The sequence below is a fragment of the Lemur catta genome, chromosome 13, assembly GCF_020740605.2.
Source record: "Lemur catta isolate mLemCat1 chromosome 13, mLemCat1.pri, whole genome shotgun sequence".
Classification (NCBI taxonomy): Eukaryota; Metazoa; Chordata; class Mammalia; order Primates; family Lemuridae; genus Lemur; species Lemur catta.
In genome coordinates, this window is record NC_059140.1 from 53,063,083 (window position 1) to 53,089,509 (window position 26,427).

Genomic DNA, 26,427 nt, shown 5'->3' on the forward strand with positions numbered 1-26,427 from the left:
GGTTTTAGGCAACAGTACTTCAAATTAATTGACGAGTGTGTATCCCAGATTGTATTGCATAGAGATGGAATGGATCCAGACTTCACATATCGAAAAAGACTAGATTTAGATTTAACACAATTTGTAGGTGAGTATTTCTCTGTTATTTAAATGGAAACATCTATTGCCTCCTACTGTATGGGTTAGCTCTAAGGTATTGGTTCTCATAGTGTGGCCTGTGGACCCCAGAGGGTCCTAATGGTCAAAACTTTTTTCATATAAATACTAAGACATTATTTGCCTTTTTCATTGGGTTGATATTTGCACTAATGGTGCAAAACAATAGAGAGTAAAACCTCTGGTATTTGGTTAGGAAACAAGGTACTATAGTAGTTTAGTTTATCATTATATTCTTTACTCAGTAAAACAAAACAAAAAATGCCATTTTTTACTTAACAATATCCTTCATAAAGTCCTAAAAATATTAATTTTATTAAATATTGAGCCTTGAGTACACATCGTTTTAATATTTTTTGTGAGCAAATGGGATGTATGCATACAGCACTCCTGCGCATACCAAAGCAGGATAAGAAAATACTTACGGGCTGGGCGCGGTGGCTCGCGCCTGTAATCCTAGCACTCTGGGAGGCCGAGGCGGGTGGATCGCTCAAGGTCAGGAGTTCGAGACCAGCCTGAGCAAGAGCGAGACCCCGTCTCTACTAAAAATGGAAAGAAATTATCTGGCCAACTAAAATATATAGAGCAAAAATTAGCCGGGCATGGTGGCGCATGCCTGTAGTCCCAGCTACTCGGGAGGCTGAGGCAGGAGGATCGCTTAAGCCCAGGAGTTTGAGGTTGCTGTGAGCTAGGCTGACGCCACGGCACTCACTCTAGCCTGGGCAACAAAGCGAGACACTGTTTCAAAAAAAGAAAAGAAAATACTTATGTAATTGAACTGGCTGCCTTTCTCTCTTTTTTTTTTTTTTAATTTAAAAGACTACAAACTGTACACACTTTAAGTAAAATGAAGTGTGCCTATAACTTCCAAGAAAATGACTGATAGAATTCGTTATAATGTTTGAGCTCTCATGTAAGTGAAAATTTAAATTTTGGGAAATTTTTATGTGATGCTGTCAGCCTGACAGCTTCTTAATACTAGAAGAATTTTCTGATGAGTTCAGTGGTGATATCAATCTATATGATTGTTTTGATATTGTATGAAGAGATGTGTCAACATTTGGAAGATATACATGACTTAGCAAATCACTTGTTTCCAAGTGACCAGTGCCTGATGTTACAAGTTCTGCATAGAACAAAAGATTCATTAAAAGTGGAACATTGATAAATGGATTTTAAAGTAACAGAGTGTAAGTTCAGTATTATGATATGTGATTCCACACTGAACTACTGTTTGACCATTTGTCAAATTTTGATGTAACAGCAAAGAAGAATATTCACAATGATCTGAAAAGGCTATTAAAATGCACCTCCCCTTTTCCACTATATATCTGTGCAAGGTTGTTTCTTCTTCATATGTTATCCAAGTCCAGGAAGAGTAATGAAATATATAGAATGAGTGAGGACCTGGATACTATTAGTGACACTGATAAAGAAAATGCTTATTTCTCTATACAGGAGAGAAGCAATTAGAAGTTCCTGAGGAGGTAGGAGGGGGACACAGAAATTAGGAAATGCATGCTCTAAATATGGAGCAAATTAAAATGTGGAATGATTCCCCTGGATATTAGGAACATTTTTCTTGAATAACTGAGAGGTTTTATCATTGAACTCTTGAAAAGAAAAAATATGTGAACACTACTTGCATATATGAGTGATGCATATTTAGATAGTTTTAATAATTATATTTATTGGTTTTTAAATATTTAGAATAAACCTATAGACAAAATACGGAAGACTTAAATACAAAAGAGAATTTTGTACTTATATGAATAGGTGAGAAAAGACACAAGGTTAGACAATAGGAGAGAAAGGTATTAGAAAGCATAGGGCACAGAAAATTTGATATATTATAGTAGGAATTTAGAGATATTGTCTATGTAATAGTAATCAGAAGGTTAAGTAGTACTATGGAGCCAGCCAATTTAGTAAATAAAATTATCAAAAATTGGGATTAGAGTGGGAACACTGTCTTCATCTTTTATAATAGGAAGTTATCTATAATGCCTTAAACATATCAAGAAATAATAAGATGCACATTTTATTTAGAATTAAGAAGCTAACCATTAGGATAATCTAATACAGAAAGAACTGTAAAAGGTTGCATTTAAGAAGTGAGACAGATTTGGATGCAGTGATTTGATTGACTGTTACTTTTCATTATAAACTCTTCTATGTTTTATTCAACCATGTTCATGTATTGCTTTCATTTACAAAAACAGAAGGGATAAAATATACTATGGGAAATCCGTATGAATCACTTCTACTGCATCGTATTTTATCATGTGGACATATATCATAACTTAATCCATTATTGATAGGCATTTAAATTATTTACGGTTTTTTTTTTTTGGTTAACAGCAACAATATTTTAATGAGTATTCTTCCCCAAAGACAAAGTCCTAGAAATAGACTTGCTGGGTAAAAGAAATACATATGTAAAATTCTAATACATATTGCCCAGTTTTTCATCAGCAAAATTCCCAACATTCACTGTTGTGTAGGAGAGTTTGTTTCTGCTAGCCAACTCCAACACTTGGCATTACGGATCATTTAGTCTTTGCTATCATTTCTCATTAAAAAGGCTTTATTTTCATATTATTAGGGAAAAGCAAACATCCATTCATGTTTTAGTGATTTTTAGTTTCGATTTTCCTAATTTTCTGTTCATTACTATTGCCTGTTTCTCTAGCTTGTGTTAGACATTATTTATTCTTTCTTTAAAATTTTATCTGTTGATGATAGAAACCTTTGAATTTGTATGTTACAATTAAACTCTCTTCTTTTGCTTGATGTAAGTTTAAAATTGTTATTGAGATTATCTGTTCCTTTATGTTTTTTGGTATTACGCTTAGAAAAGCCTTCTCTATTCCATCGTTATAATATTTTTCTCCATTTTGTTGATTTTATTACTAAGTACTATTTCTAATTCTTTGTATGATTTTTTTCTTTCTAAACTTTTGAAGTCATAGTGAATTTAAAAAATACTACAATTAAAATTTTTCTGTCATTGCAATTTTAGATGTTTGCATAGATCAAGCAAAACTAGAAGAGTTTGAAGTGAAAGCATCAGACCTTGGCAAGAAAGTAAGTAACTTTGATTAACTTTGTAGGACTGTGGGGAACCGCTGCAGGCATGTTCCTCTCTCAGGGACTTTGCTTGTTGTTCCTTCCTTCCTTCTTTACCTCCTTCAGGTGTATGCACACCTGCCATCTTCCAAGCATGACTTTTCAGATCATTGTATTTAAAAATTTTAGTTCCTCATTCCCAACCTTGACCATTCCTATTTTTCCTCCCTTATTTGTTTTTCTTCCACTATATTTGTCATCATCTGACATGGTACATAGTTTATTTATATATGTACATATGAATATATTATCTGTTTCTTCTTCTAAACTAAATTTTCATAGGCTTTTTTTTTTTTTTTTTTTTTTGAAACAGTCTCGCTGTGTTGCCCAGGCTAGAGTGAGTGCCGTGGCGTCAGCCTAGCTCACAGCAACCTCAAACTCCTGGGCTTAAGCAATCCTACTGCCTCAGCCTCCCGAGTAGCTGGGACTACAGGCATGCGCCACCATGCCCGGCTAATTTTTTCTATATATATATTTTAGTTGGCCAGATAATTTGTTTCTATTTTTAGTAGAGATGGGGTCTCACTCTTGCTGAGGCTGGTCTCAAACTCCTGACCTCGAGCGATCCACCTGCCTCGGCCTCCCAGAGTGCTAGGATTACAGGCGTGAGCCACCGTGCCCGGCCTGGCATTTTTGTTTTATTCATCATCTCTGTATCAAAAATAATTCTTGGCCCTTGTGTAGGAATTAAAAAAAATATTTTTTGAATGAGTAAACGAATAGGTGTTTGAATAAAATGTACAGAATCAAAATTTTAATATCGGAGTAATTCTCAAGAAATCATGTAATTTAGGCCCTTAAGCTGAATTCGTATCTTAAAATTTTAAGAGAAAAGTTAATTTTCTTTTTGTTTTGATTAAAGTTGCTTCCTTGTATTAAGTTGTACTATGAAAATTGCTATTTCATAGGTCAAAATATTGGATATTATAATACCAGTTTGAGTTGTTTCAACCTAGTAGTATTTCTGTAACCATTTTCTACTTTAAAGTAGCATTTTGTCCTCTTATCTCTGGCTAAGAAGTACCTATTAAACTTGTTCTTTATGTGTTTGTTGGATTCTTCACTCTTCGAGTAGTCACTCTGACTTGAATGAACCCTCAATGAACGTTTGCTAAGTGAATATTTACTGTGTGTTAGGCACCATGCTAAGAAGTATACATTCTTAATGCAGCAGGTATTAAATGTATCTTGAGAGAATTACACATTCCTATAAACTTTGCAGATAAAACATGACTTTGAAGATAAAACATAAGTTATTTACTGTCTAAGAAGTCCTAAGGCATTGAGTTTACCAAGCACTAACTGAGAGGTTATTATATCCCTTAGACTGTATTGCAGGCCTTAGACTGTAGGCTAGGATTACAGCTGTGAATATTATATTGTCATTGCCCTCAAGTCATTTGGTTTAGTGGGGGAAACAAATTAATAGATCATTTAAATTGTGTCATAAGTGTTAGTTAATAGATGTTCATGTTGTAGGGTGACTCTTCACTCAGCCAACTTTGTATTCTAAACTCAGTAATAAGTCTTTTCGCTCTTTATAGGAAAATAGTAAACCTTCAAGTACTTGATTTGGGTGCATCCCACATAGTATAAGCTTACTTTTATCATTTTTATGCATGTATTCATAGTATATGTGAATGGAGTTAAACATACTAACTTTTCAACGGATTTTTTTTTAAATTGTAAGCTTTAAATGTAAATAGAAGAAAGACTTTGTTCAAGGTTAGTTGTCTCCTTTTAGTCAGAAATTATACGTCTTAGGAGTATTCAGAAAATATTGTTTGCTCCATAAAAGATTTCTATTGCCATACCATTTTGTATATATCAGCAAAAACTTTGTTCTGATAGCTTTATAAGGACACATGTAAATACTTTGCTTTAGGCAGAAAGCTATCATGGTTGCTAGACACATTCTTTATTTTGGTGCATAAATTTGAAAAATGAAGACCAGAAATGTCAGAAAGTATATAGAGAATATTGAATTATCAACCTTCTTGTACAGATGCACTAATACATTTACCCTTGGGAATGAAATTAAGCAGCGCCTCAACCTTAACTGTGTTTTTTGACATTTTTGCATGTAATTTTGTGAGTATAATATTGCTCTAGTAACTCTTTTCAGAGAAGAAGGCTATCATATCAGTTTTTATATGGTATGCTTTTAATGGAGATTCATTTTATCCCCAAGGCTACAGTGATTTGACTATAGATATTATAAAAATGCTAAAGCAAAGTTTATATTTCATCTGATCCTTTTATGGGGAGGATGTGGAAATTTTTCTTTTGGTAAGTAATACAGATACTTTCAGTATAGCCAAGTTAATTTAATAAATTTTCTTAGGGTGTACTAATTATGACTCTGTTTATTTTGGTAGTTTTTATGTTTGGTCTCCTAAGTAATCTTTTTTCCTTCCGAATTTTAGTCTAGCCTCTATAAGATGGGACAGACGTATCCTATTGCACATATTGATATTGTGAAAAGTTGTCTTCATTCTTACTCTCATAAGAAAAGTTTAATTTTTTAATTTCTTGCTACATAGCAGTGAACTTTGTCTTAGTTGTAAAAAAGGGAAAAGAGAAAATGACCTCTCAAAGATTTTTGATGTTGGGAGAGTAGGGAACTTTAATATATGATATTGACATAGTCATTCAACATATAAAGGAAAATTTGACAGGAGCTGGCTCATCACTTCAACAAATATTTATTTACTTTAATTACAAATATAAAGCACTGAAAAGGTGATGAATAAAGTAGAAAAGATTCTCACTTTTATGAGCTTCCAGGTTGGTGAGTGTTAATGAGGTGTGTGATACTACATTTTGATATTTTTATATTACAATGTGACAATTGCTATGGTAGAAAAACAGTATATAGTGTGTAAGCCTGGAGGAAGGATTTCTCATCTAGTCTTGGGTAGCCAGAGAAGACTTATCCAAGGAAGTGATATCTAATGTGAGCACTGAAGGATCAGTATGAGGCAGCAACGTGAGATATCCAAGGAGGAGGCATATATAAATTTCTTTTGAATTTCCTATACATATCTCACGCTTAACATATCCAAACCAAATTCATCTTCTCCCTAGAAATACCTTTTTTCTTTCTGCATTTTATACCCTCATTTTTTTTCCCAAATGACAACACTTCTTTTCCACTTGTTTTGCAAAACGACAAAACACTGGAGTCATCTTAGAAATACTCCTCTCAGTCATTTCCATCATTCAGTCAGATACTAACTTTTTTGATTCTGTAGTCTCATTTCATTTCATAAAAGATCCAGGTGTTTCCCTGTAGGAGCACGTCGTAAAACCAGCACACACTCCGGGCCCCAGATGCCCACTCCTTCCTACCAGGGGAACCCGTTCATGTTCTCGGTGAGAAGGCACCTCCCGGAGGTAGCCACCATGCAGCATCTGATGTGACTCAGTGCCCCTTAGGCCGCTGTGTCGGCTGGGCCAGCTCCCTACCATGCTCGAACTGCTGTTGGCTGCCTGAAGGAGCAGGGACAGCTTCCACTCCAGGTCTTCAATCCTCTGAGCCAGTTGGACTCTCCTCACCTCCAGCTCCAGGGCCCGGTGGCTCTTCAGGGCCCAGGGTCTCAGCTTCTCTCCGTCTGGGCCACTTGTCTCCAGTGGGTGAAGTCTGTCTTCCTGCCACTCACAAGCGGAGATGCTGGGAGCCACCACAAATGTGCTGCCTTCACCTGGGGGCAGTGGGTCTGGCTCATCCTCCTCTTTCTGGAGCTCCAGGGCTGGAGAAGAGAGCTGGAAGAACTCCTCATTCACCTCATCCACAGTGTCTTCCACATGCCGTATCTTTCTCTCTCACAAGTTAGCTAAAGCCTCAAAGCTTTAATGTAAAAATTACCCTCTCCTCCACCTCACTTCAGGCAGGCCCTCAGTTCTTGCTGGGATAGCTTCCAAGCTAATTTCCATGCCTCTGGTATTTCTTTTTCACTCTGTCTTCCACGTTGCTATTGATTGGGTTTTTCAACGTGTGTATTTGATTGTTATTTTCTTATAATACATACACTAATAGCTTTCCATGGTCTTTAGGAAAAAAGGAATAACTCTTTGGCTTATTGCAAAATTCCTTTCAACAATTTTATTTCTATATATGTCTCTAGCTCCATCCCCTGAAGTTTGTTCTCATACCTCTTCTTGTGCCCCTTACAAAGTATTGTTTGCCTTTCATCTACACACTGTGCTGTTCCCTCTGCTTGAAATGCTAGCATGTTCTTCAAACCTGAGGTCAAACATCATTCACCCAGGAATCATTCCCTGAGTTTCAGTCTTTCTCTCTTTTTATTACTGGTAGTTTTCATGGGTTTAGGGTTGTTAGTTTGTTTTTACTTCTCCACCAGATAACTGTGCTTACTAAAAGTGCTGACTATATTATGTTCAACTCTGTCTCCAGAACCTTCTACTCTGAAGGACACATCTCAGGCATGCTGTTAAATATTTATTACATTTATATAATGGGAAATAAGTAGGTTGGGACCAGATCCCAGAGGGATCTTAGATATTAGGTTGATGATTATAATGAAGCACTGAAAGTTTAAGAGCAAAAGAATCATTATTTGAGCTGTCCTTTACAAAGAATAGCAGCATTTAAAAAACAAGGTTGGGGGGGTATAAACTTAGTGTTGAAAATAATGTTTTTTTCTGTGTCTTGAAAAATTTTCATTAAGTGGTTGAAAATCTCTTTAGGGATGGTCTATAGTCTGGAATTCAGAGGAGAAGCTGAGGTAGTGATAGGGATTTGGAAGACATCAGTGTATGAATGGTGATTGAAACATGGGTGTGGAAGATGCCATCTTACAAGAAATGTGGAATGAGACAAGCAGAGGTGTAAGGAAAGAGCCCTGTAGAATGCCAACATTAACTGGTTAGCTTTTGGATTTCGAAGACTTAGAAACCCATAACAAAAATTGGTAGGAGCCACCAAGAAGTGGCAGAACTAGAAGAGTGTGTTGTAATGGAACAAATAGAAGAAGAGAGATTGAACGTTGAGGCATATTTGTAAGTATTTATGCTATAGAGCAGGACTGTCTAATATTGGATGATAGAAATGGTTTATAATCTGTGTTATTCAACATGGTAGACATCAACCCTGTATGCCTATCACTGATGTGACTGAGGAACTACAGTTTTAACTTTATTTTTATTCATTTAAATTTACATTTAAATAACCATTTGTGATCTGGGCTATGATATTGAATAGCACAGCTATAGAGAGACCACTTATAATAAATTGAGGCTGAGATCAACTTAGGCTGAGGGGATTTGGAATTTGGTAAGTCATTGTTTTTAGAATGAATGATAGCTGAGTTGTGATGGATACAGATGTGAATGGAGTTCAACAGGTCAGAAAAGTGAGTATGGACTAAACACTCTTTGAAGAAATTGACTTTGAATTAAAAGTAAGATTATGGTTAGAGGGTTTATAAGGAGTAAGATGAGGGGCAGAGGTGCAGAGGGGTTAACTATGTAACAGATGTGTGAAGGCAATTGATTGACAAGGCCCCAGGAAGGCACAGGGTGACAGAGGGAGTTGGGTGGACCTCTGAGACCTACGTACATATGGTTTCATTTACAGTTTAATTATTTGATTAGATTCAGCATTGGTATCTTTTTAATTATTTAAGGGTAGGAGAAGTTTGGAGGAGCTGTAGGAGTGGTGGGAATGGTAATGTTATGTGGTTTAGGTGAGATGGAAGGACATTTGGACAGTTTTTAACCTATTTTTGTTATCTTTGTAAAGGGAATGCAAGGTTGAGAGTGAGAGGATTAGTAGTCTGAAATTTATTTGCCTTACCTGTCAGACAGGAATTATTTTTATACTATTACTTTATAGAGTTTTTGTGATGAAATTTTAAAATACTTCTTTTTGTGCTTTTAATTTAGATAGTTGTAAAGCATGTGGGAGAGTACACATGTGTAGGGGAAGGGACTTTGTGGAAAACCTCTAGGTAGTTGCTCAGTTTGGCTGTGAATGTAAAACTGCTCTAAAAAGTAGTTCATGAAATAAAACTGTCTAAACATTAATTGTAGGGAGGTGGTGTGGTTTTATCCAACTAACTCAGACTTTGAAGGCAGAAAATCTAGTTTTTAACCTCACATCTTTTACTAGCTGTATGAAGAAGGACTAATAACTACCTCTCTGTGTTAAGGACAAAATAAGAATCCTTTTATAAACTAAAAATAAAAGCCCTTGTAAACTGTTGAGTTCTATACTGTTATGTTACTAATTGAGGTTTGATTGTATTAAAACCTGGAGGCTACCTTTGTGAAATAGTTACTTTTTTTAACGATTGATTTTTTTTTTTCATTTTTTTAAGAGAGTCAAATACTTGTTCTTGATGATGAGACAATACTCTAAATTCACTTCTGTTAGGAGAGGTTTTCAGTCAAGATAATGGCAAAGTAAAGCTATTTGAATACAAGATGGGGACTTATAAAGAGTGGCAGTATAAATTAGAAAGCTCATTGGATTCACTGAATTTTATTGTTTGCCTTCCTCCCAGAAGGAATTTCACTAGGGACTTTGAAAGATTAATTTGCCATTACTTTTCCAAAGATATTAGGAGATGTTATGTTGTTACAAGAAAAAAAATAATCGAACAGAATGGAATTGTTTATTAATAAAAGATACTAAAATGGAATCCTTTAAAATCATGTTGATAAACTTCAGATAAGTTTCAAGTATAAGTTTTTCCGGTGGGGGGACAAGGAATGAAGTACAATGCTTTGCTCTCTATTATTTTACACAAAGTTGCAATGATATTTAGAGACTTTTAAGAAAAATGCCAGGATTGCAGATAACTATGGGCCAGTTTCCGCTGCTGAGAGAAGGTCACAGACTTCCTCTCTGGCTTTGTCTGCTTCCTTGCAAAGGGATGATTTTGGTGGGACCTGGAGGGACCTAGAGAAAGGCTGTAGGTGACTTAGCAAAAATCTACCACTCCTTTCATGAAACCAATTCAGAAATTTACGTTCCACTGACAGATCATTAGAGTTATGTTTCTATATGAAGAATAGTGCTTTTCTTTTCCATCTTTCTCTCTCATTTTTTTTTTCTTTTTTTCAGTTTGAAAAAGAGTTTACTGACCACCAAGAAACTCAGGCTCAATTGCAGAAAAAAGAGGCAAAGATTAATGAGCTTCAAGCAGAGTTACAAGCTTTCAAATCTCAGGTAAAATACCATCCTGAGTGAACTGGGTATTGAAACCACACCAAGGGAGCAAAGGTTATGTTATATCTTCATGGCATCAGAATGTTTAAACTTTAATTTCATTTGTATGTTTTCATAATATTGTTTATATGTATTTCTGTTCTGCTGTGTTTATTTTTTTTTTAAATTTACTTTGTACTTTTTTCCTATTTGTATGAATATCTAAGATTTTACTAATTAATCTCCTTCCTTATGTTTTGTTTGGGTTTTGTTCCTAATGTCTCATGTTTCCTAAGTAATTAAGCATAAAGGGTAAGAAAGTCTTTTAGATTTGCCATTCATCACTGATCTTTATCCTACTACAGGAAATTATTGCTCAAGCTATTTATTTTTCAAAACCTTCAGCCTATGGGTACCTTGCAGTAAAAGATAACCTCTAGCTGAATGAGAACATTTTCTGATAATTTTTCAATTTCCAAAAGTAAACAGATTTAAAACATGACAAAAAAAGAGTAAATCTGGATTATGAAGCAGATAGCTCACATACACCCTCTACACATAAAACATTTAGATAGCAAGAAATACATCAGCTGCATGCTTTATGTGGATGTAAGTAAGGAGGTAGCATATTCATAGCTAAATTTCTTCATGTAGATTTACATATAGGATGATGAACAATAAGTATAGTTTTGCAGTTTTTCTTTCATCCTAATTTATGGTTATGTTGAAATAGTCTCAGGTATACTATATCCTATATTATTGGCAATTTTGTTTTCTTTTAAATGCTTAGTGGGTAGTTTTATTGCAGAGGCTGTCTGAAGATACCTTAAGAGATAGCTATCTGTTAGGTTTCAATTTTAGAAAAAAAAAATCTATCCACCAGAAAAGTATTCTTATTGATCTTCTTTCTTTAGTGCTGCAAGAAGGAAGTAGCACATTTTGTTGAATTTGTTCATTTTTCCCATATGGCTCCTTGTCTGTCATATTAAAAGAAACATTTGATTGTATATGTACTTCAGATTGAGTTATAGACAATGGCTGAAATATTTATGACAAGTTTTCCTGGTCTGGGCTAATATAAATTTAAGAACTTTCTTTTCTGTTTAATTTTTCCCATTTCAAGGATTACTTGTAAATCTACTCTAGAAAATTCCAATTTATAAAAAATATGTCCACCATCTTTGGATAAATTATTGTTGCATGGTGCTTTTACATAAAATGGGAATAAATTTATGTTTTGAAACTGAAATTAAATCAAGGAATCTCCTAAATTGTTTTAAATTGTGCACAATGATCACCTGTGTTTATGGCTATCAGAGGAAGCCTAGGAATATTGGGCACTGTATTCATTTTTGAGAAACAGTGGCAAAGTCTTTCTCTGGATTTTAGTTTATTTTTCATGAAATCTGTGCATTTATCTTAAGATCATAAAGCTATACTGACTATGAAGATTATGAATAAAATATTTCAGTGTTTTGTGATTTTCTTCCTTTGCTCCTTCAGTCTTTTAACAACCAGGTACTGTTATGTTAGGTGCTGGGGATGTAATGGTGAGCAAGATACTCACCATGTCTGTCCTCCTGAACCATACATTCAAGTCAATTATTCATTTTATCAAATGAACTATTTTAGAGGAGAAATTCAACCATCTTCATTTTAAGACATTGATAGTTAACTATAAAGTATATAGGAGTTAAGTATAATATACATATATTCTTAACATTCAAAGGGAAGTATCATGTTTGATCACAGCAACCCAGGTTAACACTGATCTGGTTCTTGTTTACACTTGATATTTTTGATAAGGCATGCTCTTTGATTTTTGGTCTCAAGTTCTCTTTTTTTTTTTTTTTTTGAGACAGAGTCTCACTTTGTTGCCCGGGCTAGAGTGAGTGCCGTGGCGTCAGCCTAGCTCACAGCAACCTCAGACTCCTGGGCTTAAGCGATCCTACTGCCTCAGCCTCCCGAGTAGCTGGGACTACAGGCATGAGCAACCATGCCCGGCTAATTTTTTTTGTATATATATTTTTAGTTGGCCAGATAATTTCTTTCTATTTTTAGTAGAGACGGGGTCTCACTCTTGCTCAGGCTGGTCTCGAACTCCTGACCTTGAGCGATCCACCCGCCTCGGCCTCCCAGAGCTAGGATTACAGGCGTGAGCCACCGCGCCCGGCCTCAAGTTCTCTTACAACATTGTTTTTCTTTGTGACGATTTCAGATTTCATTGTTTCCAGGCTTTTATACATGGTCTACTTTTCATAATTGTGTCATAAAACTTTTAAAATGATTTATTAACATTTATTAAAAGCCCATCATTTGAAAGGTAGTTTATACATAACTTAGAATTAAGTTAGTAATTTGGGGAAGCTAATCATATCAGAAAATTAACACAGAAGATATTCTTCATGATACTCGAAATGTATCAAATTCTTACCATGCTGTAGGAACATAAGGACAAAAGTGACCAGTGGACACAGCTGGTTCTTTTTCACTCCTGATATTACCTGGTTTCTCTGTGGCTTTTGACTCCATAGAACAGTATTTTTTGGGGGTGAGGCACTCTCTTCACTTGTGGTTTGTGACTCTCTTCTTGTCTTTTACTCTTCCTGTCCTTAATTCATTTATCCTACCCATTTCTTCAATGGTGGTCATGTGCCAGTCCCTGCTCTAAGTGCCGGGGAAAGAGGGAATAATATAGCATGGTGACTTCCCTCATCGAGCTTACAATCTATCAAAGAGATAAATGTTAATGATTCATTAAATAATTATTTCACACTTTTGATAAGAGCTATTGAGAAGTACAGGGTGCTATGAGTGTAAAATGAGTGGGCAGATAAAGCTTTCCTGAGGAAGGAACATGTTAGCTCAGACTGGAAGGGCCATTAGGAGCTAGCCAGGTGAAGGGAATGTTCCAAGCAGAGGGAGCAGCACGTACAAGGGCCCTGAGCAAAGCAGGAGGTTGGCACATACATGGAATTAGGAGAAAGTCACTTGAGAGACCATTTGGCAGAGATCAGATCATGATATACTTTGTAGGCCCTACTAGGAATTTTAGATTTTGTTTTTCCTCAAGTGCATTAGGATACCATTGAGAAGACTTGAGCAAAGGCATGATGTGCAATACTATTTAAGTCCTTTTTTTGGGATCTTATTTATTTACATATCATCTAAATTTGTGTTCCATATAATTCTGTACATAGACCTTTTCCCATGCTACATATTCTCTATATACTATACTGTGAATGAACTTAGCTACCTCCATGGCTTCAGCTGTCACCTACAGACTACTGATTTTCAAAGCTTCCACATCTGTATACTCATTTCCCTCCTGGATATCTCTACCTAGGTGGTCATAACTGCCTCAGAATGGGGAATTATACTTCTGGCAGTTACATTTTTATGAGAAAACTATAATTCTTAAATTGGAAGAAAAAAATTGTTGTAATTTTGTTTTTAGGTTAAACCATCTGAAATTACTGATGTTCAATTCTTTTTGGTTTAAAATAATAACTTGTTTTTGTGTATACTTTTACATGCTTTGTAAACTTTTTCTTAATTGTATTCCTTATTATGTTTTCCTCTAGTTTGGTGACTTGCCAGCTGATAGGAATATTCCTTTGCCCCTGTCAAAAGAAGATGGAACTGGCCACCCAGCCCTTCCTCCTCCCCCTCCACCGCCCTCTTGTGGAGGAGTGCCGCCTCCACCGCCTCCTCCACCCCCTCCTCCACTTCCAGGAATGCCCATGCCATTGGGTGGTCCTGTGCCCCCACCACCTCCCCTGGGACTTCTTGGTGGCGGAAACTTTCCTCTTCCACCAACCCTGCCATTTGGGTTGAAACCAAAGAAAGAATTTAAACCTGAAATCAGCATGAGACGATTGAATTGGCTAAAGGTAAAACAAATTAATGGAGGAAACATAATTTTACCTAGATTAAAATTTAATTTTGGATTTACATATATATAATTTCCAATGGGAACCCTAATCAAAATGACAGGAAATGAAATGGCATTTTTTTTTAAAGTATCAAGACAAAGTCCTTTGATAGTGACTAAGACTTTCTGGTTTATAAGTTTGGTCAGAGTTGATGTTGTTTCAGTGGAATTTGATTTGTAATTAAACAGGTAATTTAACATGATTGCATTGAACCCTATGTTTATGAAGTGTTTCTTGGAAACAAAAACGTTAGTGTTCTTAGGAACTTTTCTCTGTTGGTAGCTATTGGGGAAAGTGTTACCAGTTGCCAGAATATTATATTTAGTCAGGTCATGGGAATTCTGAATCCTGCAGAAAGATGTTCACATAAACTTGGGAAATGCTATATGATGTATACTGCCTTTAAGAGTCATAGTGCCAGGTGAGCATTACTGACAACTGAGAAATGTGCAACTGAGAAGAAACTAATTCATTTCATTCAGCTTCAGACTTTTTATTCCTAATAAGATGTTAACATCCTGCAGAACTTTTATTTCATTGAACATACTTTAGGGAAAAATCTCACAGAGATTAATTCATAAACATCTGCAGGCAGCTGTGGGATGCTGGGTCTGTATATAGTCATTGGCTGGGACAGGCGAAGCACCCAGCCATTTATGAATCAGTCTTCTCTCTGATTGCAGATCAGACCTGATGAAATGACAGAAAACTGTTTCTGGATCAAAGTCAATGAAAACAAGTATGAAAATACGGATTTGCTTTGTAAACTTGAGAATACATTCTGTTCCCAACAAAAAGGTAAGTCCAACATCTTGCCTATTTATTAATTAAATTTTAAAGCTTTAACATTGACACTTTTCAAGTACCAGCCTCTAGAAAACATTACTTTAAGGATCTTATACATGATAATTTTACATTACTAGTGGGTAAATAAATGATCTAATGAAATGAAATGCTTAAAAAGTGAATTTTGTTATACAGTATCTCAAGTAAACAATTTTTTAAATGATTAGTACAAAACTTTGATTGTTAAATTTTCTATATAATACTTTCTTTGAATATGTTCCATTGGGATAAATTCGACTTTTGTAAAGGAGGATATTTTCAGAGACATTTTTGGCATGAGAATTCCCTTTAGTTAGAGAAATAGAAAAACAAAATGTGAGCTTTCCTCTAGTCAGAATGTTATCACTTTTTAATATTACAATGACTGTCACATAATTTCATTAATTGGTATGAGTCCTATGGAATAGAAATATCCAATTTATAGTGTCTTGAAAAGTTAGCTTGAAACAGAAATATTTGAGTAGGTTATATGATCTTTTCATTAAAAGCAATGACATTCATTTTCGAAATTGTTTTGTGATAGCTTTTACCTGTGCAGTGTGATTTAAAAAATTATAATATTTAGGTATTACTTGTATGTGAAAATTGAATTGATCCAATCTCATGGGCCTGTTACTTACATTTTAAGACTGATATCTATATATATTAAGTGAATTTTTAAGTATTATAGAAAACTTGCATTTTAGGTCTGTAGCACAAGCACTTAGACCAATCATTACCTTTTAGTTTTCATAGAAGAACTTTTTTCACTGTAGACCTATGCCACCACCTATACACCTGGGGTCACAGAACACAGGGAGAGCTGGCAGGGTGAGATTGTACTGGATGGATGCAGGTGGGAGGCCTTGGTGTAGAAAGGGAAGAATTGACTTCTTAAAATACCTGCTGTTTGCTAGGTACCATGCTAGATACTTTATATATCTGATTTGACTTGATCATAATAGCAACCAAAGAATGTTGGCAGATACTTTAAAAATTTATTTGTATTCTTTTGAAATGTTTTCCAAAAAATATTGTAAATTAGAAACTCTTTTTAAAAGGTAATTGTAAATTAAGGTAGTTTTCTAGAATTGGTAAATTAAAATCTTTAGCATGTACTGTTGAGTACCATTTAAAATGACTAAAATATTAAAAATGGTATACTTTGATCTTTGAAAACAGAATTTTCTCACCGAGCTCATACTAGGTAAACTTGTACAGTAAGCAGATCTTAATTTTACCTTTTGATTATGGAGAATCAAAATTTTCTTTGAATAAGATTAGTGCACTCTTCTGGCAATCAAGGAAAATATATGGCAGTTAAAATGTGTATTTACATGTAAAACACTTCACAATTTCAGATTTCATAATCTGGAATTGATTTGTTTTGCCTGCTTTCCTAGTAGGTACAAATGGTGGTACCTAAAAGCTATTTAAGTAATGCTGCCACCCAGTTACTCCTTTTTTTTTTCCCCCTCTCTACTCTGATTACTTTCTTAATTAATGAGGCTCAAAAGGGAAACTTGTTAGCATGTCTTTAATTTAGCTGTAGTGTTAGCCCTAAATGAAATAATTGGACCTTTAAAAAATTCTTAAGTCGTCTAACTTTAGCCTTGAGATTCAAGGTTGAAAAAAAATGATGTATTTGCTCAATCTACTACGAGTTATAAAGGTTAAGGTAAGAAATGATGATCATTTTCTGAATATTCCACATTTCTATCCCTCTCTACCTTTGTACATACTGGCCCTTTGGCCTGGAATCTCTTTCACTTGACTTAGAAAGTGAAAGTTAGAGGCTGGCAGAGAAGTAGGACATCTTTCTCAGCTCAAATGCTGCTTTCTTTTTTCTGTCACAGTGGATGACATTTCTAGGGTGAACACAAACGATGGGGAAGCCCAGGGTGTTGACCCTGAACAATGCTAACATTTCTCAATGTTAACCAGAGATGAGCTGTGAAGGTGACATATTTTTGGTCTTCAGTTTAAAGAATAGTTACTAGAATGCATTTTTTGAGGATTCCTAGTGTGCTTTTTGGCATTACTAGTAAAGTGTTTTGCTGGAAAAGGCGAGTCATTGCTGCTTTCAGAAAAACAGATATATATACATATATATACACACACACACACACACATATACATATACACACACATACATTTACATATATATATGTATATATCTCAGATGAGAACAGAAGAAAAAAGAAAGATGTCCAAAAACCTAGACTAAAACTGGTGAGTGGAGTGGACAGGCTCCATGTTGTGTCTTTATTCGTGGCCTGGCTGCTGAGGCATTATCATTTGCCATGACTCCAAAGTACTTTGTTTGAACCAATTTTGTAATTTCTGCAGAATTCAAAATTAAACCTGGTCACTTATACATTGTTGAGTCCAAAGAGAAAAGACTTTTGCCTCTCTACTCCTTAGCAAGCAGGGGGAGATTTCCTCTTAACTTCTGTTGCCCTTTATGATATTCCTTTTTCTTTTCCAGTTAGATCTTACATATTTTGTTTTTTAAACTAATCTCCCTGTGACCATTTATAACAATGCTTCTGTGGGAAAAGTGCCTTGTGCCATATCTTAAGAATAGAAATCCTCTCTAAGCCTTTTCCCGTGAAATCAATAATTTTTTTCCTGAGTCACTTGTATCATATTTTTTCTTTTATACTGTATTTTTCTGTTAAGTATCCCACTTGGGTTTTCTTATTTCTCTGTGTCCTAAGTTTTTGAGATACATCTTAGCTTTCCATATTTTTAATTCTTCTGAAAATACATACGGGAATTTTTTCAGATTATCTTTTTGTTTTCTTTTTCTCATTCTTCCACTTTGATTTCACCCACTTTTTCTCTTCCCATTTGGCTATTGCTGTTCCAATCAGCAGATATTTATTGGGTGCATATTGCATGTTGGGCCTTGTGTTTGATATTGAGGATACTAGAGTGAATAAGACAGACATGCTTCCTGTACTCACGTTGCTTTTACATTCTTAAGGAAACTCACTCAAGTTCTTATATGAAACATAAGAATGAGGAGTGGAACAACAAATGCTGATTTTGATTTTAGAAAAGACTGCCATATTTTACTATTTGGCTTCTGTTAAGAATTAACAAGGTTATAAAAGAACACTGTTTATATATCTCTCTGAAATTTAACCATAATATTCATATATTGAACATTTGGTGTCATCAAAATAATGTTAATGACCTGCGTATTTTTTACCAGATTGGAAGCATCTGTTGGTTAATTTTTACAGGCTGTTGGAAAATGGATTAATGTATACTAACAGGTTATTGGTGTTGGATTTGTCAACTAAAATTAATATTAATTACCTTCATTATTCACAAACTGTTAATAGGGATTAAAGGGCTTTTTGAAAGTATATGAATAGTCTAATTCATTTAGACTGATTTATTATGAAAATGTGTTTCCACAATTGTTAGCTTTCTGAAGTAATCACATTTTATAACAGGTGCATCATATTTGCCAGATACAGCCACGAAACCAGTTTATAAATTATTTCTGAACTGAATGATTATAGCATATAGAAACAGTTAATAGATTATGCACTTAAAAACAAATCAAGCTTGGATTTCTGACATCATAGTTCAGTGGACAAAATAATGGGTGGTGAATGATAAACTATGGATTATCGGCACAACTTGGCTGTGTTCAAGATGTTGCCTTGTATTTGAAACACAGTTTATTCCTCTGTAAGAACAAAAGTGAATGAAAAGTCCTAAACTACCTCACAAGCCTACATTAAGATGAACAATATAATTTATAACATAAAAATATTTTTTGGGGGGGAATGCATGCCAATAAAGAGGTGGTGCCAGAATGAATGCAACATTTCTGAAAAGGACATTTGACAAATACTAATTTGGAAAGATTGGGGAGGAAGTCAATGGGGAATGAAATATTTCTCTAGGAAAATATCATTTGGTTCTTGTCTCTGGCTACATCTCAAAAGAACTCAAGAGTTGAGGATTTTATGAGATGGATCAGGAGTATCTTATTTCACCATTAAAAAGTTTCTCATTGTTACCAATTGTACATATTCTCTGTTGGGCTGCTGAAGAAGTGGAAATTTTATTCGGAAAACTTTAGAGAAATAGAACCTAAAGAGAGAGGCTAAAGAAAGTGGATTTATTTGGCCTGGAGCCACAGAAGACTTTCAAGCCCGCAAAATGCTTTGGTTATATGCTTAGTTATAGAGCATATCTTCGGTATAGTGTGACAGAAATTATGAAGGTCCCTGTAAATAGACATTTCTTGTGTACTGTACAGATGCTACAACCAGAAAGAGAGGGAGCTAGGGTGTGAGTGTACTAAGAGTGTCTGTGTGCCATAAACTTAGCCTTTTCTGTTTTTTTCCTTCCTCTCATTCCTTCTTCCATTGGAGAAAGGAAGTGGATTTATAATAAGTGTAGAGTCTCTTGACTAGTGGTAGGTTGGAGGATGCAGTCTCTTCCATTTTGTAAGTTCATCTGGATATTTCTGGTGGCAGTTTTCAGTGATGATAGCCTGTAGCTATCATCTCTTAACAAAACTTTAAAGTTGTTGTATTCTATTGCTGTTATCTCATACCTTTTCTCTAAGGATTTCCCTTCCATTTCCTCTGTCTTCTGCCTTATTCCTTATTTAACCAGGACAACTGTGTCCTCTGATTGCTTAAAGTGCATTTCCCTATTTTAGGCAGCTAGTTTTGTCTGAATCATGTTCTATCACTCAGGACTCTCATACACAGTTAGTACAGATTATTATTCACCTGAAAATATAAATGAGGCTCATCCTTCTGAATGCACTATTTTAATCTTAAAATACAATTTTGTCAATCTGGCTGTTCACTTACACCCTTCCTGTCTCCCCTGCTTCCTACACACACACTATTTGCCTGAAGAGGTAGAATCAGGTGGAGTTACTTACCATTGTAATCTGATACCATCCTGGGGCACAGGAAGAGGGCAGTGTCAAGGTAGGAGAGTTACAAGTAGATACAGGGGACTTTTGCTGTATTTTATGCTATATATGAACTTGATATTAAATAAATAGTATAGTAAATCCTTTTGTAACAGAACTAAACTTTCTGTATCAAAATAACTTTGTTATGTATTTTATAACCTTGAATTTCACAAGTTGCAGTTTGAGGTGATTATGTATTCATGTGATTAGGTAAGCTGGGTATTTTTTGTCCTCAAGGTTAAATCATTTGGGCATATGATATTATAACTTATTCTGTGTGTTTAACATAGGCTTTCACATGTTTCATGGCATCTGAGGAGGAAAACTAAGTTGCAGATCTTTGGTTACCACAACTCTAACTTGTCTAAGTGCCTCCCTGTATCTTAAAAGAATGAATATTTCAAAGTCAGACACACTTTATAGCCTACGAGTTCTAAACTTGGAGTCCATAAATAGGGTTCTGGGGTCTGTGACCTTGGATAAGGAAAAAACCGCTCATCATTACTTTCAGTAACCTCTGATTGAAATATACTTTTTCTTTGAATTATAAATACAGACAACAAACACAGCAGTACCTATTACATTTCCACAAGTAGAGTTCAAATATACTTTCATAAGGTATTAGAATTATTACATCAAATATCATTTAAACTCGTCACTGCTTTAAAATCAGGGGAGTTATCAGACTTGCAGCTAGATGTTGTTAGTCAATACATTAATAAAGAAGCATATTTTGTCAGTCTGATCCTCCTGGAAGCAGGTGCTGAGATGTTGGAGTATGAGAGTTTTGTATTTATTTTTGTTTTTTTTGGGGGGGGGTGAGACAGCAGGACTGGGCAGGAAAAACCATAGACCATGGTGCAAATCTGACAAATTCTCAGCCAACCCAGCCAGGAAGGAGCTCTGGAGCAAAGAATCCCTGTTAGAGGAGTCCATGTTGGGCCCTAAAGGCAGTACTTACTACTTGTGCCAGGTTCAGTCATTGGCTGGGGACTGCCCAGGAAGAACATGGCCTGGACTCAAAAGCTAGGGAGAATCCTTACGCTTGGAGCCTGTCAGCTAAATGTGCTCCTTGTAGCTGAATGGAAAGTTTTTCCTAAAGGGAGATCTGAGCAGTACATCTGTACTGCTGCCTCACACATATCTTACTATTTCATAAACTGGTGTTTAATGCACTTTGATAGCTACATTTGAGTATAATTTGCCTCCTTTGAAATCTTATGTGCATTTAAAAATAATATTCTGAGAAAGGGTACATTTCTTTGACTGTCAGTGGGGTCTTTGGCTAAAAAGGGTTAAGAATGACTTCAGCCTTTCTGATTTGTACAGCGGTGGAAGTGAGGTGACACCAGGGGCCTGGGCCCGATGAGGCTGGGCTCAGTTGCTGCCTATTCAAATGTATGTGGCTTATTTTTTAAATTCAGGGAACCAATACATGCAACAAGATAGTTCATCCAACTTAGGATAATTTTTTAAGGCAGTCTTAACATCTGGCTATCCAGTTTTGAATCTTTCTTTAGCAGATTACCATGATGGATTTGTTAATAAAAGTATACATATATTAAATCTGGGCAAAATATGAAACTTGCTCCTTAATTAGACTATAATCAAACAACAGTATTCATGTGCATTTTAGCAGTTAAATGTTTACTTCATTTTATTGTTTTATGTTCCCCAGAATAATTCTGTGAAAGAATCAAGGCAGATATGGAATATATTTTATATATGAGAAAAAGTTATACTCTTCCACTGAAGTTCATCTAAAAGGAGCAGCCACTCTGAATGGAATACAGATCTGAGTCTAAAGCCATTGCTCTTTCTGCTATGCCATGCTGCTTCTCTGATTAAAAGAAATCCTATTATGTTTTATTTAAAGTGCTCTGCTTTGATTTAAAATAATTTTCCTCTCATCTCCTGCCACCTTACCACTGCCCCACAGCAGTTCACCCTCATCCCACAATTTATATTAAAGGCTTTAAAAACTTGCTGTTTTTTATTAAGACCATCTTTCATCATTTGGTACCTATATTCACTTCTGTAAGTATTTGAGCTGTAAATACTAATACCATGCTGTGGAGTATACACAAGAAGTGAGGGACTTTGTGGAGTCCACCCTACAAGTGTGTGACCCTGGCTTTTACAGCTGTAGTTTTTTTCTCTATAAACTGGGGGACATAATACCCATCTCATGAGGTTATTGTGAGGATTATATAATGCCTATTGTAAAGCATCTTTTGCAGTGCCCAGCTCATTGTAGTTGCTCAGGAAATGTTAGTTGAACTTAAATTTTGAAAATACAGGGCTCATTTCTACTTGTAAAGTTTTGTGTATCATCTCTGAATCTTCCACAGTGTTACAAGTTGTATGACCTATGTTCTGTAGTCCTGCTTCCAAATGAATCTTTCTAAACCATGAAACTACTGAAATAACTGACCTATGTTAATAGCCACTTACAGAGGCTACTATACCATTAACTTTAGAAAATAATAATAGATTATTCTGTATATCTTGTTTTACTCATTTTTGTGTATGTCTTAAATGTCAAGGGCTTTAAGTCCTTTGAGACAATGATTTGTTAAATCAGGGATAAAAATAAAGATCTGTTGGGTTTTTTTCCCTCCTCTCCTTTTTGTTCTGATTTTTTCCATGAATTTTTCTTTCTTTCTTTTTTTGTTCTTTCAGTTTATGAGTCATTCGTGGAGCTAGGGTCTAACAATTTTTGTAATTTTATGAAATTTAAAAGCTGAATTTTTTTAATTTTGCTTTCATTGTTGTGATTTTGTTTTAGAGCATCGAGCTGATGGCTTCAAGGTGATACTGAAAAGCTCATTTAGTCCTATATAAAACCTTACTGGTTCTTGCTAAGAATTCATTATTATTTTTGACACTTATTTACGGTTTCAGAGATTAGTGAGGATGGTATGGATGACTTGATATAATTATGGAACTGGGGTGACTTAAGGCATAGGGAAACTAGTTGATAGGCAAATAAGAGTGCCAACTAAAGCTTATGGGCTAAATTCTCCCCAGGGTTTGCAGGAAAGGTGATAACTGTTAATTTTTTTTTTTTTTTTTTTTAGTTTCATAGAGTACTAGCAGAAGGTTCAGAAGAGTGATAATTTTTCAGGAATAAGATTACTCCTTTTTTTCCTCCTCTAGTTGTGTGCTGCAAGCTAATAGAAATTAGGTGGATGAACCATATGAAATTGTTGAAATTCTACCATTTTGACCTATCAAAAACTTCATATGGTTCAACCTAATACTTGTTTCCTAAACTGGTGACAAGTTAATTGAGGAAATACATAAAGAAATGTCTTTAGTTTGTGGCTTAATTAAAAATGAGTATTAGTATTTCTGCTTCCCTATCAGCTTGTCAGGTAATAGGTAAGGAGTGCAAAATGCTTGAAGTGAAAAATACTCATCTCCAAATATGACTTACAGCCCCCAAATCTGTGATTGGAAGATGATCTTGGAATTTTATTAATACATGCTGCATTGATGTATAAAAATCAGTCTCCTCTGGTGAATCATTGAGGAAGTTTGCCTGCAGGGAGTGATTAAATTAAGAAGTCTTGTGATTGGTGGTCCCAGAGTTGGTTAATTCAGTATTCCAATGATGTAAGTACTCTAGGTTAGCTTCTTATCCATTTTCTTAACTTTCCCTTCAGTTTCAGCATAGCTTAGCTAGCAGAGACAGGAGAAATCATGATGTTCACAGATGGGCTTTGTATTAGTTTTTTATTGCTGCTATAACAAATTGCTACAGATTTTGCAGCTTAAAAATGCAAATACATTATTATCTCCCCATTCTGTAGATTAGAAGTCCAATAATTCTCACTGGGCTAAAATCAAGGTGTCAACAGTGTTGTTTTTTTTTGTTTGTTTGTTTGTTTTTTTTTTCTGGAGGCTCTAGGGGAGAATCTGTTTCCTTGCTTTTTCCAGTTTGTAGAGGTCACCCACGTTCCTCAGCTTGTGGCTCCCTTCCTTCCTTTATCTTGAAAGCCAGCAGCAGCAGGGCAAGTCTTCATATTACATCTCTCTCTCCTGGCTTCCTTGATTTCTTCTCGTTCTCTGACTCTGACCCTGACCAACCTAGGAAAGTTTCCTTTGAAGACTCATGATTCAGTGGGACCCACCTGGTTAATCTAGGCTGTTCTCCCGATCTGAAAGTCCTTAACCATAGTCACATTTGCAAAGTTCCATTTTCGATGTAAGACAGAATATTCACTGGTTCCAGGGATTAGGACAGGCAGAGGTGGCTGGGACAACTCTATGCCCTAAAATTGCAGTATTTCACAAGATACTTGGCCCTGTCAGTTGTACTTCATTTACATTATGTTACTTTCCTTTAGCCCTGGATTTCTTTTACAAGAATGCCATTTTAGGGTCCTGGGGCATTGTGATTCAACTTTTAAAATCATTTGTTCTGTTCACTAAATGTTTATGGAGGTTTGGATCTGTATCAATCACATTAACATATGTTTTTGCTACCACAGCCAAGGGCCTTTTTGGATTTTTAGGAAAAATTCTTATATTATGTTTGTCCAAATGCCAGGAAAGAATTTATTCCCTTCTCTATTCAAAATATTATATTTGATTAATGTGCAACAGATATCATAGTCTACTATATATTTTACAGTTTGTAATGTATACTACTTTCATTTTTTTCTGGGAAGTTATTAAATTTTGTATGTATATGTTTTATTTCATATTCTTGTTTTAAAAAACCTAGAAATATACTCTAAAAACCTATGGTAAAGAGCCATTGACATTTAACAACAACTTTTGTGACTCTAACTTGCTACTGTTTATTTAAGGTTGAAAGAGATACTAGTTCTAATTTAGAAAAAGAAATATATTTTATGCATTATTAACTTTTGGAAGATAATTGTTTCTACATTGTCTGTTGGTAAACTAAATTTTCTCACCTTAAAGTTTAATTATATTTTAAAATACAGATTGTTGCTCTTGTTTTATGGTGTTTTAAAACATATTTTTACCTGAATAATATTTCTTTCCATGAGCTAGGGACTTTGGGAAGAGGGATCTTTTCCTAGTTCAAATATTACTCAGACCTAATAAGCATCCACAAATGGGCATGAATATTTAATTTCATTACAACCTGGAAAATATGTTATTACAATTGCATATTTCAATGGATAATTTAAAATACAATATAGAAAAGTTTATTTTAATTGGAAAAAATTTCATCACTGAGGCAAATCACATTTATCAAAAGATCTAATGCAACCACATTTCACACAAAATAAGCAATTTATTTTAATTTAATTGTTGGCTCTTAGTCATTTGCCAGTCTACTCTTCTGTCATCATATTGCCTTAGACTCATTCTTCCCGAAGCAGGGCTCTTCTTCTTTCTTTAATCTTCTTTTCTTTTTCAATTAGAGAACCAATTATTTTTCAGGGTTTCACAGGTCACAGTGGGACAGTTTGGCTCTCTGCTCCCCTAGCAAAAGATTCAATCCAGGAGAGCTAAAGTAGCCAATGGGATAATTGTGTTTGTTTTTAAATGAGGAACATTAGTTGTTAGAGCTTCTGTGTTTTTATATTTTAAAATTATATTTTTTCCAAATATTTTCTTTTACCAAGTCTTATTTTACTTCATTTTGAATCTTTTCTATATATGAGAAAATAAATATGAGCTTTTAAAATTGACTATTTATATTTTCATTACCTACTTAGATTTAGCAGTGTTTTCAGTACCAATAGCAAGGACAGCTGCAGTTTGTGTCAGCTTCAGGGTTGTAAAAATATTTTTATAATAGAAGTTACCATATATAAAAATATATGTACACATACTTATACATATATGTTAATATATGTGTGTATATATTTATATGAAAGAATATTGTTCTATAAACCAGATAATCTGAGGTTGACTAATCACTGGATTGTTGTTTCATTTGTTATCATCTTTTTTATTCAGTAACATAATTGAGTTCAGAAAAGGCAGGTAACCACCTGGCATGATCGTCCCCTGTCTACTTTTGTATCTCTGAGGTCTCCTTTATTGAGAGTTGTTTTTGTGAAAGTTTTTTTGATAAGTAAGCATAACCTACAACCACAGTAAACCAAAATTTCTCATTATTTCTGGTTATATTAGGGCTTTAAGAAGGCCAGAGCAGCTGTTAGAAACAAAAAGGAATGAGAGAAAGGAACTGACTACAGAGAAGGGGGAAAAGGAGTGCCTGCGTAGACCCAGGGACTGTGACCTTTCCTCACATTGTA

The 26,427-nt window shown here is 35.0% G+C and overlaps 1 protein-coding gene across 1 annotated transcript in view; it reads left to right on the forward strand.

Annotated features, from left to right (window-relative positions):
* DIAPH3 (diaphanous related formin 3) overlaps positions 1-26,427 on the forward strand; it is a 445,841-nt gene that overhangs the window by 150,952 nt on the left and 268,462 nt on the right. The window contains exons 13-17 of the mRNA XM_045566830.1: positions 9-127; positions 3,179-3,243; positions 10,376-10,480; positions 14,044-14,352; positions 15,078-15,192. Of these exons, the coding sequence (XP_045422786.1) occupies positions 9-127; positions 3,179-3,243; positions 10,376-10,480; positions 14,044-14,352; positions 15,078-15,192 (713 nt within the window). The remainder of the gene's footprint in view (positions 1-8; positions 128-3,178; positions 3,244-10,375; positions 10,481-14,043; positions 14,353-15,077; positions 15,193-26,427) is intronic.